General features: G+C 44.7%; 1 protein-coding gene across 9 annotated transcripts; it reads left to right on the top strand.

The window, feature by feature from the left end:
• Positions 1-1,494: 1,494 nt before the first annotated feature.
• Positions 1,495-13,860, top strand: LOC123123076 (uncharacterized). Of its 9 annotated transcripts, XR_006460502.1 has the most exons (7): positions 1,495-1,773; positions 2,833-3,006; positions 4,524-4,637; positions 12,683-12,742; positions 12,862-12,886; positions 12,987-13,069; positions 13,150-13,860. XR_006460502.1 is itself a non-coding variant. In XM_044543503.1 (5 exons), exons 2-5 carry the CDS (start codon positions 2,986-2,988, stop codon positions 13,358-13,360), a joined length of 435 nt encoding a protein of 144 aa, XP_044399438.1. In that variant the 5' UTR covers positions 1,495-1,773; positions 2,833-2,985; the 3' UTR covers positions 13,361-13,860. The 9 variants fall into 9 exon arrangements, 1 of the variants encoding a protein (XP_044399438.1); XR_006460499.1 differs by having other exon boundaries at positions 12,862-13,069; XR_006460501.1 differs by having other exon boundaries at positions 4,524-12,742.
• The last annotated feature ends 461 nt before the right edge of the window (positions 13,861-14,321 follow it).

Raw genomic sequence — 14,321 nt, 5'->3', positions numbered from 1 at the left:
CGGACAGTATTTCCTTCATCACGGATACGTTTTCTGGTATTTTTTCATGAAATTTCACACGGGAGTAGATTGAGAAACCACGTTTGATATCCCCAAATTTCAGATTTTTAGGGTATTTTTTATGATTAATATTTGTACATGGGTGTGAAGCACCCATGAGCTCCTGTGTATTTTCATTGAGATATGAAGTTTCTCTAAAAAAAACTCTGTTTCTTTGGATGATTGAGAGTTTTGAAATTTCCCTTTCCGTATTTATTATTGATGGAAAACTTGGCCAAGAGGAATAAGCAAGCGGTTTTGCTAAAACTCAAGTTTTTTCTTTACAAAACTCAGCCAATTTTTCTACCATTGAACCAACATTTAGATTCTAGTTTTTGTGTGTGTTTTTTAGAGCAAAAAGGAGGAATGATCAAGCAAATATGCTACAACCCAAGTGGCTGTTTTGTTTTGGATAAAACGCCTCGATTTATGTGCACTTAAATTTGAGTTGTTTTGTATTTTGGGATTTTTTATGGGGAAAAGCATGCAAACCTATTGACCCTTGAATCTGCAACTTGCCACTTCGTGTGAGCAAGCATTCTCAACTGGCACTAGTGAGTATGCCTTTAACGATCAAGGCACACTGTTAATTTGATGCTACTTGCATGCCTCAAAAAATAATTGCGTGCTATTCTCTCCGTCTCAATTTGCTTAAACTTTTAGTTTAATTCTAGGTCAAACTTCCTTAATTTTGGTCATATTTCTCTACTACTTAAAAAGAAGGTTCCCATTTCACCTTTCTTCTCACCACCCCTTCGTCCAACCTTTTATGTATATAATAATCCATCACCTTAATTTACTTATCTTCTGAACCAATTGACAATTCACGGTCAAAATTTGATGATCATTTATTTACAGAATCACATTATTATTGACAGGTAAATGACAAGTTAACGTACTAGAATATTTATATCCCGTTGCAACACACGAGCGTTGTTCTAGTATAGAAAAAATTTATTAACAGCTGCAACATCAAATTATGTTTGTTAGATTCGTCACAATATATATTTTCATACTATATCAAGTGGCTTAGGAATCCGAACCTCGAATTAAGCTTAGGCAGTGGTCACCTTAAATTTACATACTAGTGGGAAATCTGGATTCCCTAGAATGCATTAGCCCTTGATTCCAACAACCGCCATTTCACATTTTGTGCTCTTTATTTATTTCTTGCGTTTTATTACCTGGTTCACAATATTTCAAACTTCTACTGGTCACAATCGTATAATTTAGAATTTTTCATCATGTAATACAAAAACGTTTGTGTTGTATTAAAATATATGTTAGCGGTGTATAGAAAAACCATTCATCATGTTTTTTGGAAAAGGTTCAGCAGATTATGTTCCAATATTTCCTTTGACCAGAACTGGAGACACGACGGCCCAAGCCCATGAGTCACCCGAGATGTCAGGCTGAAAGCCCAACAAAACCGACTCCAAAGCCCAATCCCGACCCGTCCTCTTCTCTGCCCGCGGCGGCCCCGCTCCCCCTTCGACCTAGAAACTCCTGTGGCGGCAGGCGAGCGAGCAGAGAGAGATGAGCGCCGCTGCTCCTGCAGTCCCGCCTCCCCTCCCAGCTTCTTACTCTGCCTCAATCTGCTGGCGGGGAATTTAGGATTCCAGCGAGCAGGGGCTCATCGGTGATCCTTCGGCGCGCGGCTGCGACGGAGATGGACTCCCCGGGTGTCCATGGCGGATGGCGGCGGCGACAACTCGGCTCTACGAGAGCGACTCGGTAAGCCCCCCCCCCCCCTTCCTACAACGAGTGCGCTTCTTCTCGTCGTGCTTTGGTGTTGCCACCGTTGCGTGGGAGTGATTCTGGTCTCATGGTCGTTTGATGTGGGAGAGGCGAGAGATTACTGCCGTTACTAGAGTCCCTCAGGATGTTTGCTTCTAGGTACAATACTAGCTGCTTGGATTATCGGGAGATTTCCATATTCTGAAGTCGATGCCGTAGCTGTAATGCCAAACTATGGTAATTTTCCTGCCGGCCACGGCTGCAGTGTATATGGCCCTCTGCAGATTAATTGAATAATAATAATAGTAATGTGTTTGAGATGTGAATTGGAAACTGTATGTCTTGTGGGTATCTATCTATTCGGTGGTTACTTGGGTGAGAAAAATTAGAGACCTTTGCTTGGGAATAGAGATGATTTTCGAGCTGTTGCTGTTCACGGGTTTTATTTTGTTGAGATTGTTTCAAGAAATCATCTCGAAACTTTGTTGATTCTGAAGGTGAATAAGGAGTATATGAAAGCTATTTTCCTGTTTTTGTCATCTCCGAAAGGGTCATTAATGCTTTGCCCATTAAGTTATGAAATGTTAGTCGAAAGTAGCGGCAAATTCCATATCCTTCAAGAAAAATGAACATATCATTAGATTCAAAAAGCAAACTTTCTTCTGACTTTAGTTGTAACGGCCCCATACTGGTCTTATTAATATTGTAGTAATGGCTCTTCGACCACTTGAGCCATGCCATGGCGACAATTACTCCACATCCACAACTCTGGCCTACATGCCCATAGTGTCTTCTACGTGCAGGTGCGCCACTGACTACAAGCCCAGTTCGAGCTTGCTTCTATAATGAATAATTGAATACACTGCATCTCTCTGTTTTCTGTCACTCTCGCGCCCCTGATTGGCGATGGAATGATCGGTGTCACAGGCAACTTTATGATTTAGGCTGTTTTTTATTAGTTTTACAAGTTTCGTGTGCCTATTCAAATCGCGTTGCTCTGTTATGCTCTTGATTAACTTATAGAGTGTTTGATCATATTCTACGGTGATAATTCAGGAGGATTTGGAAGGAGAGATGGATCCAAGCACTCTACGCAATGATGGGATGATTGCTCTTTCAACATATTCTATTAGCGAGGATGGCAAGTGAAAGTGGGAGCAACTGGATCACTATTCCTATCATGCATTGTAGACATGATGCATTGGACATATGTCTGACAAATTGTCCTTGGTAAGTAGTTGCTATGCTACTTGCTATTGCACCTTAGTAAAATAGTTTTTTTTGTCCAAACAGTACTGCCCAGTTGCTTGCATGTTAGTTCTTTTATTGAAATCCTACATGTGGAAGCTCTCACTTATAGTTGGGCACATGATCGGGAAGGTTTTTTTTATGGCCGATCTTGGTAGGTCTACAAACCTATAGCTATCCTTGAACATATCTTATGGTTAAATTCGAGAGAAGAAACTTGATTGTTTTGATGTCCATGTAAAATACCAGGAAACAAAAGATACAAGTTAATATATTTGGGGTGTATGCTCCAGAAAATTCTCAATGTAACACAGATGGCATCTTCATAGGGGATGCACATGTGTGAATAGCCTTGAACTGCTATGCTGGAATATTTACTTAATTATCCAAAAATGTGATCTGTGGAAGTTTCCAGATCCCAATCATGCTACACATCATGGGGCAGTATTGTAATGTCAAAGTGAAAAGTTTTGTGCATGGTTAATATATTCAGTGCCTTACTGCCAATAAGATTTAATGCAAACCTTACTTTATTATGCATAATGGATCTGCTTCACTAGAAAGTACTGGAATTGTATTTATTTATTTACTACATGTTGCAACACAGGGGCTCTTTTGCTAGTATATCTAAAAAGTGGAAGCGAAAAGAAAGCAGAAAAATGTATGATGGCTACAACCAACTAGTGATCATTTTTTTTTTCAGAATTCAAACTGGCGATCATATTTTTTCCTTTTTGAGAACTAACTAGCGATCAGATAGGTATACTAACCAGTGACTAGACCTCCACCAAAAAAACCACCGATCAAACCATATTGGGCCGTTGGTCCTCTGGTTGCTACTGCTCTAATCTGGTTGGTTACGTTGCTCTGCTGGGTTTAGGATTTCTAACTGAGCCATCGAGCCAGTTGCCGTTATTCTAATCATATATAGTAGGTATATAACATGATTACTAGCAATTCTCTTCCGATGTAGGTGATATGTGTTCATCTGTAGCCCATGTGTGTGTGTTGTGCTCACGTGAGCCGGAAATTATCAAGTGTATGTGTGTTGCAAATGTGTTCCACACATTAAGCAGATCAGGTTGATGTGTACAGGGGTTTAGTTCTTATATGAACAGGAGCCATTAAGGAATTCTTCTTGGACGAGTTTCAGTTTTTTATGTTATGCAACTGATAGAATATGTATAGCTCATGTTCATGTTAATTCCCATCCCACTTAAAAGTCTGAAACACTTCACACTCAACGACCCGGCAGCACACCCGAATATGTATCTAGTTTCCCGTCACACACATGGGGCAGTGTTGTTCGTTTGGGGATGTAGTTTCACCACTTAATTTGTTCCATGTCTGCCTCCTTCATGAAATTACGACTGTATATATGTGCTCTGTGTACCATCCATGATATGCACTTGCATCCTCAACTCATGTTTGTCTTGTTTTATTTCCAAGGATGCCTTCCTACTCCTGCTATTTTTAATGTTGTGTGGCCTTGTTTTCAGGATGAGGAAATTCCAATTATCTTGCTGTGGTGTGCTGCTCTCTTTTGGCACTCATTTTATATCATTACAACTGTTCAAACAACATGGAGGGTCGGTAAGGACGTCGTGGATGTTGTAAGTTTGCTTGTCCTTGTATGCCTTGCTTTCCCATTTAGTATGTATATCACTTTATTCAATTAAGAAAGGCATTTTAGACCCTCACGATAAGAAGTCGTCTCAAGAAGAGTGGCGTCAGAATAACCATAGCGGTCAATAGGCGGAAGCGGGCGAGCGCAAAAGCCATAGTAGGTTGAGCTGGAGGCGGTGCATTGCCAACAGAAGGTGGCATGGTAGTCGAGGGAGATGGTGCATTAGAAGAATCTACAACACGCGGACCACCAATGTGGTAAAGAAGAGGGGAAGGGGGGGGGGGAGGTGTATCGCTGGAGAAGCCTTAGGGGACAAGCGAGGTGAGGCAGCCTCAGGTAACGAATGAGGTGGGGAAGTCGTAGGTGACGACAACATGGGGTTTACTATAATAGTATGGAAGATACGGTGGGATGGGTGGACGAGGACAAAACATGATTGATAGGTGTATCGGGAAAAGTAAGGAAAGAAATATCCTCAATAGGAGGATGGACGTGGATAGGAAGGATGAAACTCATCAAAAGTCACATCCCGAGAAATGCGCATCCGCCGAGCGATTTGATCCCAACACTGATGTGCTCATCACTTCAACCGTAGGGGGGCACATTCAATAGATTGAGGAGTCTATTTGGTGTGTTGGGTGGGGTAGGGGGGCAAGAAGAACATAGCAAACGTAACGAAACAAACGAAGTGCTGAACAATCACGAGAACGACCAAAAAGACGCTTGAGAGAAATTACACCCCACAGATGGCTGAATCTTGATGAGATAGGTGGAAGTAGAGCAGCGTCAACCGATAAGTAACATGGAAGAGAGCCGACGATCATCAACGCATGAACCGCCTCAAGAAGGTGACGATGCTTGCGCTCATCAACACCATTCTGAGCATGAGCACGTGGACAAGAGAACTGAGCAAGTGTGCCATACTCAGCAAAGAATCCACGCAGCAAATGAGAGATATACTAACGAGCAGAATCTGCCCGGAAGACATGGGCAGGAGTGGAAAACTTAGTATGAACCATGGTGGCAAATTTCTTTGGGCCAGTGCTTTTGCCAACTTTTTTGGGCTTCCAGAATAAGCTGCCCCTTCCCAGCTTATTATAGAAACCCAACCAAATTATTTTTTAGAAGCCTATAGAAACTCAACCAAATTTATTTTGTTGGTTTCTAGAATAAGCTAGGTAGGGCGCAGCTTATTCCAGCTATTTCTAGAAGCCACCAAAAGAACTGTGTGTCAAGAGAAATGATCTATGGATAATATAGTAGTGATGGCCTCCTTTCGAAAGGACGTTGAGACACCGTCTCGCTATGAGGATAGAGTAATTGAACTTGTTTACCAAGCCGACAAACCTGATAGTCTAAAAACACAATGCTAAAGAATTAAAGATGGATCCAAGAAGACCATGTCGAACTAGGGATGAGGGACGAGAGCCACACAAGTGACCGAGACGATGATGCCATAAAGAGTCGGTAGTTAAGGTAAAAGGGGTGAAGAGATTGATGGCGGTGGCAGAGGGAAGGTGAAGCCTGTCAAGCTCCTGGAGGCCCTAGGAGTTACAATGCCGAGGGCAAGCACCAAGTAGAGCACCTGTGTGACGATCCTAATCCAAACAAGAGTCAAAGTCAAGAATGACTACAACTAGAGTCGACAATCTGATCACTTGAAATGAGCTACATGGCAAGTCAGGAAACTTGAGCACAAGGAGCATGAAAAGAAAAGGTGCTAAGATTGTCTCGACGATCGATTGGGAGGGAAGTACCATCAGCAGTAAGAACATGAATAGGAGAATCTAGAGGTTTGAATGGAGGACAAACTAGAAGAATCATGAGTCATATGAAAAGACGCTACACTATCAAGGATCCATGGAAAATTTAGCTGACTGACTTTGTAAAAAGTGGTCTCAATATTGAAAGAATCAACAACAAAACTGTTGATGGAGAACTAAAAGAAGCATCTAGCAGACACTGAAGTCTCGTAATCCCCAGCGTAGTCAGGGGTTCAACGGAAGCAGTAGGTAGGTGTCGAAGTCGTGCAATCTCTTGCGCGGTGAAGGACACCGTTGAAGTGGCCGACGTTGAATCACCGGAAGAGAAGTGTCCACCACCACCCGTGTAAGCCGCTAGAGGAGGCGGTGTAGCACGACAAGCACCAAGCGCTAAGGGAAGGCGCATGTGCGATGTAGTCGATGGAGTGATGTGCACCAAAGCTACTGATGAAAGCCGCGAGGGGAGTCTGTGTAGAGCAACCATCACCGTCAACATAGGTCACGAGAGGCGACACTATGGAGCCACCACCACAGCCTGCGGAAGGCACCGGGTGGGAGCAACATCATATGTGGAGGAGCATCAAGAGGTTAACCATGTCCAATGAAGTCAACACACATGTTTTTTGTTCCTTTACTCTTCTACAAAACTAGGTTTGCTTACAAAAAAAGGGAGCAAAAGAGCAAGGAAGAGCAGCGAATAGGGCACATGAGGTAGGGGCAAAGCTAGTCAGCGGGCTATCGGGTCTGAGGTCTAGTGGCGAAGTCTGTCGTTGAGGTCCTGCGTGTAGCAAGAGGGAGCCGATACCGTGACCTGCAACAAAGGACGTCTCGACGATTGTGGTTTGCACCAACTAGTTTGAGTTTGCGACAATGCGTGGCCTCTTGTAGTGGCAGGGCGCCGGTGAGGCGCTGACCTTCTGTACATGGCGATGAGGCGCGACCTCCTGAAGATGTAGGATAGATAGCCTATGGTGCGAGCACGACGGAGGTGGAGGGGCGAGCCTGATGGAGGCGGAGGTACGGAGATCGGAAGGGCATGATGGGAGGGGGGACGGGTGGGGATTTATTGGGGCGTGAGAGGCCTGGACAAGGAAGGGGAGTGATCCTGATCTGGAGGCAGCGAAGCGATGACGATAGTCGTTGGGATAGACACCGACGCGGGTCGGGGAGGTGTGGTTGCACATGAGCTTAGCCTGAGAAAAATTGATCAAAAACTTGGGATCGATTTGGAGAGGAACACGAGTTGTGTGTGAGGAAGAAAACCTAGGCTCTAATACCATGTTAGGAATATGCAACTTGTATTCACAGGCGGACATAGACTATAGAAGTACATGTGTGCTGCAATATGCAGAAAGCCCCTTGTTTAATGGGGAAAATACAAAGGGTACACAACTATAATATATTACTCCAACATGTTGAACACTGGCATTGTCTTCCTTCCAAATGGTCTAGAATGCAAGCAACACTGCTGACTCGAGTTCGTAGTGCACCGAAGGTGGCATTGTCTCCCGACAGCTAATCCACCAGTTGGAAAGGGAAATGCCGCCCCCTGGGGGCATTGGTGATGTTGAAGAGGCGAATACCAATTCTAGATTGCTGTCGAGAAGGAGCAGCTGGTGAACAGGTGTTGAGAAGTCTTTGGGGCACTGAAGCAGATGGTGTAGGCAACGTGGATGTCCATACTGTGGCGATGACGACGGTAAGTAGACCATAAACGGTACTCCAGATATGTGCCAACCACATGGCTGCAACCGCAATCCGAAGCCGAGCTTCATCATGGTGTCGTTGTCTCTATAGGTTGTCGATCGTTGATGACCCAAGCGTTGTGTTCCTTCTAGATTGTGAGCCCATGAAGAACACACGATACACGAAGTACTTGGATGATGTATGTTTGCTTCCAAAGCGGGTGATCTTCCTCCTCCTTGAGTACCAAGATTGATTGGAGAGCCCACGTGCGAGGCTCGTTGGGCGGTGCTGATTAAGGTTAAGGCTCCCTTCAGTCGTCCTGCTTTTTACACCGCCATGCAGGTGGCTTGGGCAATGCAAAGGACGTTTAATTCATACCACTTCTTATTACACTTTTACGACGGAGTTCAAGTGTTTTTGGGATTGGAATCACAACCATGCATAGGGGTCCTTGGCTCTTTAGGCACCATGCTATGGTAATTGAGGAGTATACTGGAATATGTCACCCTTATAACTCCGCACGTGTTTGGGCTCAGATCATGGGTCGATCGGACTTGCTGCATAACAGAGTAGTGGCTAAAGCAATGGCTTCCAAGACAAGAGAAGTGTTAGATGTGGAGCTTGGGCTAAATGGCGTTGAATATGAAAGTTTGTTTGAGTGTACGTCAAGATCAAATTGGAGAAGCCCCCTTTGAGGTTCTTAGGGAATGTTGAGCTAGGTAAACTGCCCAATTGTTCCGTGTGCTATATGAGAAGATGTCGCATTTTTGCGCAAATTACGATAAGATTGGCAATGTTACAGAACAATGCGGGGATGGGGTTCATGATCCAAAGAAGTTTCAGTTTAGCGATTCTATGATGATGAGTTCATTGCTCAACCTCGTGGTAGCACTACTTGTGGAAGAGGCAGTAGAGGCCAAGGTGGTCATGGAGGGTAAGTTGGGCATGACTCGACCGATGTATAAGGAGAAAGATTATTTTCACCCTACGAATGGAAATACCAGTACATGCAATGTCAATGCAAACAATGTGAATGCAAACGGAGTGATTGCAGGCAACCGTGCGCCGGCCAAGGACCCTCCCTTGGCGCCAGGTGGAAGGAAAGTGTCAGGTCTTATAAAATACCATGAGGGGAAAACTGGGGCGAGCAACTCGGCTCAGGGCACCTCTTTGCAAGTTCAAGCAAAGAAATGGTAGAGGATGGCGGGTGTGCCGTCCCAATAGTGTTTTCATCGCTTCCTTGTACCTCCCTTATACTCTTCGTTTCCCGCTAATCTGGCTTGTCGTCCTTGCCTTGTTTGCGGGTTGTGTGACACGTACTTGATTCAACATTCCACGTTCCCTTGTTGGGCGTCCCTGGCCTTGGCGACAGGTAGTGGCGTGCTCTTGGGCACTCTGCGTCCTTGCGTAAGACGGAGACGGTGCCGACTGCCCGTGCTCTTGCTCCATCGTTGGTGGTGCTTGAGCTAGCGGCTATGGCGACAACCTGCATGGGAGCACGGGATGTAGGAGCAGGGCAGCGCACAAAACAACTCGTAGACAGGAAAAGGATGCCCAATTTGACTAGCAGGCAGTGGAGAGTACACGGGAGGTGTGGGGGAAGGGGTGAAAAAGCTGTTGGGAGCGGACTGCCTCCGCCGTCATCCACCTTGTTGGACCCAGAGCCGAGGGGCCAGGGGATGACGATAGGGGAAGCGAGGAAGAGGGAAGACATAAGAGGTTTCCGGGAGGAGAGAGGCATCATCCACCACCCTACGCGTGTGCGTCAACCGTGGCAGTGGGTAGATCCGGTGTCTACATGTGAATCTACTACTCGGGATGGCATGACGTGGCTGTTGTGGAGTGAGGTGCCACAACTATTGTGCTGAGTGGGTTTGTTTGGTTGTTGGGGTTGTCGGCAGTAGGGCATTTCTGCCGTGTGGCTCGCGTGCGAGTGAAATCATTGGAGCGGCAATACTGGATCTGGGGGAGTGTGTTCGGTGCAATTGCTGCATTTGCTGTGCTGTAGATGAGGCTATGATGCTTGTGTGGTTTTTGTGCTACTTTTCCTTGTAAATTGGCCTGCTTTGTTTGGTTGTCGATCCAATTTCCCTTACAAAATGAAGCACTAAAATCCTCAAGCTCATGGTGGATCAACAACATTGAGTTTGGAGAGATAGAAGTTGTGTGGTGCTCTAGTCCGGGCCTTTGTTAAGAAATCGGTCAACTATAAATCGGAAGCACATACTGAAGAGCAATAATTTGATCTTGCACACTAGAGCACATGAAGGGAGCATCAACACCAATATGCTTGGTGAGCTCATGCTTGAAAAGGCCGCACGCGATACTTGTAGCACTTATACTATCTGATAAGAGAGTAGTAGGTGTAGTGATTGAAGCACAAAATCCTCGAGCAACCATCAAAGCCTGTCAAAATAGCCGTAGCTCGCAACTTAGCCTCTACACTCGAACAAGAAAGTGTAGTCTGTTTCTTCATCTTCCGGACAATGAGAAACCACCAAGAAAAATATTAAGCGGAAAGGGGTGACGAATTTGAGCGTGGGAAGAAGAGACAGTGAGAGAGTCTCATGAAGATCCAGGCAATGAGAAAACCACGAAAACATAGTAAGCAGAAAGGGATCAATGAACTTGAGCATGGGAAGAAGAGACGGCGAGAGTCCCATGAAGATATTGTAGAACACAGATGTGGTGACTATAGTGGATCAAAGTGGGAGTAGAGACAAACTGACTGGATGTGGTGACTATGAACGGGATATGAAATGTTGGATGAGTGATTTAAATAGACAAGACTCCCAACAAGATGACGGTTGGTGGGGCTAGGAGGGGAGGTTACCGGTACTGTCGATGAAGCTCTGAGGAGGTGGCGCATGACTTGGTGTTCAAAATGGTTCCCTCAGTCACAGACTTTAGACTAGGGCTTTTTACAGTTTGAATGTGGTCGACCTAGAGGTCTACCATCTCTTGGAACGCTGCTGCTTCGAAGACTGACTTAAGAGCCCTGGAGTTGATCGTGCTGGAATTGGTCTTCGGGCTTTGTACTCGGTACAGTCGGTCGAAGATTGGATGCCAGGAGTGCCACTCACTCTCATTCTAGAAGGAAAAGTCATTTCGTCACGCGGTAGAAATCCCCATATTCACATGGGCTTCTATGACGAACCTCGGTGTTCATTCTCCATAAATTTGTGGTATCCTTCAATTCTGTTCCTCCCGGGCTAGCAAATCCGATGTCTAAGCGCCGGCGAAGCTGCCATCTTGATGAGGCTGGTAGCTGAACCTGCTTTGCAGTTGCTTTGCCTGCTATTTGCCACCCGTTCTTCAACTTTCTCTGTGCCGCTCAACACCGGCGTGCCTCAATTCCCCCACAATTTTCACCTCCTTTTCCTTGCCGTTACCAAAGCCGGATGGATGAAGTGGCGCCAAGCTTCTGGCATTCTCTGTGACAAGAGGGTGCCACAAAAGCTAAAATTCAAGTTCTATAGGGCGGCGGTTCGATCCGCAATGTTGTATGGCGCTGAGTGTTGGCCGACTAAAAGGTGACATGTTCAACAGTTAGGTGTGGCGGAGATGCGTATGTTGAGATGGATGTGTGATCACAGGAGGAAGGATCGAGTCCGGAATGATGATATACAGGATAGAGTTGGGGTGGCACCAATTGAAGAGAAGCTTGTCCAACATCGTTTGTGAGGGTTGGGGCATATTCAGCGCAGGCCTCCGGAAGCTCCAGTGCATAGCGGACGGCTAGAGCGTGCGGAGAATGTCAAGAGAGGTCAGGGTAGATCGAATTTGACATGGGAGGAGTCCGTTAAGAGAGACCTGAAGGATTGGAGTATCACCAAAAAACTAGTTGGACAGGGGTGCGTGGAAGCTTGCTATCCATGTGTCAGAGCCATGAGTTGGTCGTGAGATCTTATGAGTTTCACCTCTAGCCTACCCCAACTTGTTTGGGACTAAAGGCTTTGTTTTTGTTGTTCCTTGCCGTTACCTCCATTTATTTTTGACCCTGCCCAAGATTACTGGTTTTATGTTAATCTCTCTCATCCCCGATTCTTCTTCTTGGCTTATGTATGCTCTCACTTTCCTCCCTCCCCTACAACTCCAGTTTTGAGATTTTGCTCAACAACTTCCTTCTGATCACTAATCTCTGGTTTTGGTCAGAATTTGTTGATTGTATGTGCCCTTTTGTTCTGCTGAGAATTGAATTTGTATGCTTGGTTTTATTGTGTTATGCAAGGTGCTTCTAACAAGTTAAATGGATGCACTGATATGTTGGTGCTTCCACAATATAGATTTAGACAATGTAAAAGTTATTCACATGTTCTTTCCAGCTGTATCTGCATAGGTAGCCATCTTGTAGAATTTGGGTATACATTCCACTCTTGTTCTTTTCTGAATATAATTCACATGTAGAAAACCAATATTGTCAGCTACGTGCCCTGAATAATCCCATATGCTCATTGGAGTAACTAAAGGAATCTGTTAACCGGTTCATGGTTTCTGTAGCAAGAAAGAAGACAAATCTTGATTTTTTTATGAAGGGGTGGAAGGTATATTTCTGTATTTAAGAGTTTACTTATTGATACAGTTTATCAATAGGATCTATTGACAGTCTCTTATGAGCGCCTTTGGTGGTAACTATTTATGGGTAATGAGCTATTTCTTGTGATGCAAGTACCATAACTTATTCCCATCGCAAGATATGTTTAAATGCGAATACTCCATACATGTTGAAGCTTTAAGCCTCTTGTTTGCCATGTTGTTTAGGTATCAAGAGCCTTTTCTTTTGAAGGTATTGGCTTTTATGGATTTTATGTATGCCTTCAAAAGAGGATTTTATGTATTTTCTTTATTCTGGATTTTATGTATGTCTGTTGTGATGCTAGATACAGATTGATTCAAAAGGCTTCAGCTGTGGATTTGTTGGTGTAGTTTATTTTAGCTGGGGTGACCAGTTGGTTTGCAGACAACGATGGTTTGGCCCTGTACCCTGCTTCTTTATATGAAGTGCTACTTTGCTTTTCTGATTTGTTAACTTGATTCTTCTAATTCAAGGATTCCGCTGATGGTTGAGCAAGTAGGTGGGAACGTCGCATGGTGTGTGCTGCACATTCCGGCAGTATTCAATTCTTCCTCGAAAGCCGCCGTCATCTCGGCTGTTTTCGAGGACGAGACGTCGAGGCCCAAAGCTGCTGCCGCCGTTGTTGCCCTGGTGGCGACATTCATCCAGCGCCGATGCGTGATAAACTGTCCAGAACCTCACTAGACGCTGAAATGGATTAGATAAATCTGTTGCTTCCATCCAGAATAGTTACTTTGTGTGGACTGCGTCTGGGCCTTTTGGTCAAATGCCGGCAGTATAGTTATCCTGTCACACTGTATGGAAGAGCGCAGCTGGCAAAGGGAGAAGACCCAAGACAATACTGTAAGATTTGCAGTACTGTATGTTATTATGTTGTGTTCAGTGACACCGTGGAGTAACACAACGCAACTGTATCGTTTTCTATTTCTACTTCTGGAAATCTCACATTGATCTGTAAGAATAATAGCATGAATTAGTACTATTTTGGGACGTGCTTGCTACAATGTCGCAACTGAGCGAGGCCGCATGCCAAAGGTATGGGCCGAGTAGGAGTGTAGGACATGCCACTGTTTCCTCTGTAGCAACTGTTGCTTACCCCCTGCTTTTCTGTTCCTGTGTGATCAATCTGTCCAGTGACATTTCTGGAGTAAAACCATGCAAATGCAGCGGGATCTTGTTGTAAATTTGTTTAAAGGTTAGCTGCAATGCCTGAACTTACAGTGTCAGTCTTTTCTTTGGCGGATAACAGTGTCCTTCATGGGCTTGTATGCATTTGATTACCTTGGTTTTTTATTGTTTGATTACGTTGACTCTGCATAGCCGAGTACATGAAGTTCTTTGAATACAGTTGGGCCGGCCGGACAGAGTATAGTAGGCCTTTTTTTTGAACTTTATTAGGTAGAGTCAGCCTTGCTAGCATATAAAAAATGGTCTTCCATCTCAACGGGCAACCATGGCATCGAGAAGAAACACAAAGAAATAGGGTTTTTATTTTTGAGTCTAAACACCCATGAGATGCCTTTGTGTCATGCCGCAGGGATCACATTAGTTCTCTCATTTTCAAAGTATATACAGAATGGCTAGAAACATATTTCCTCCACCACCACTTTTTCCAGATCTCAACGCAGTCTTTTGTCGATGGATG

Source organism: Triticum aestivum, chromosome 5D (genome assembly GCF_018294505.1).
Source record: "Triticum aestivum cultivar Chinese Spring chromosome 5D, IWGSC CS RefSeq v2.1, whole genome shotgun sequence".
Lineage (NCBI taxonomy): Eukaryota > Viridiplantae > Streptophyta > Magnoliopsida > Poales > Poaceae > Triticum > Triticum aestivum.
The sequence above is the reverse complement of the archived record's forward strand: the minus strand, read 5'-3'. Positions and strand labels throughout refer to the sequence as shown.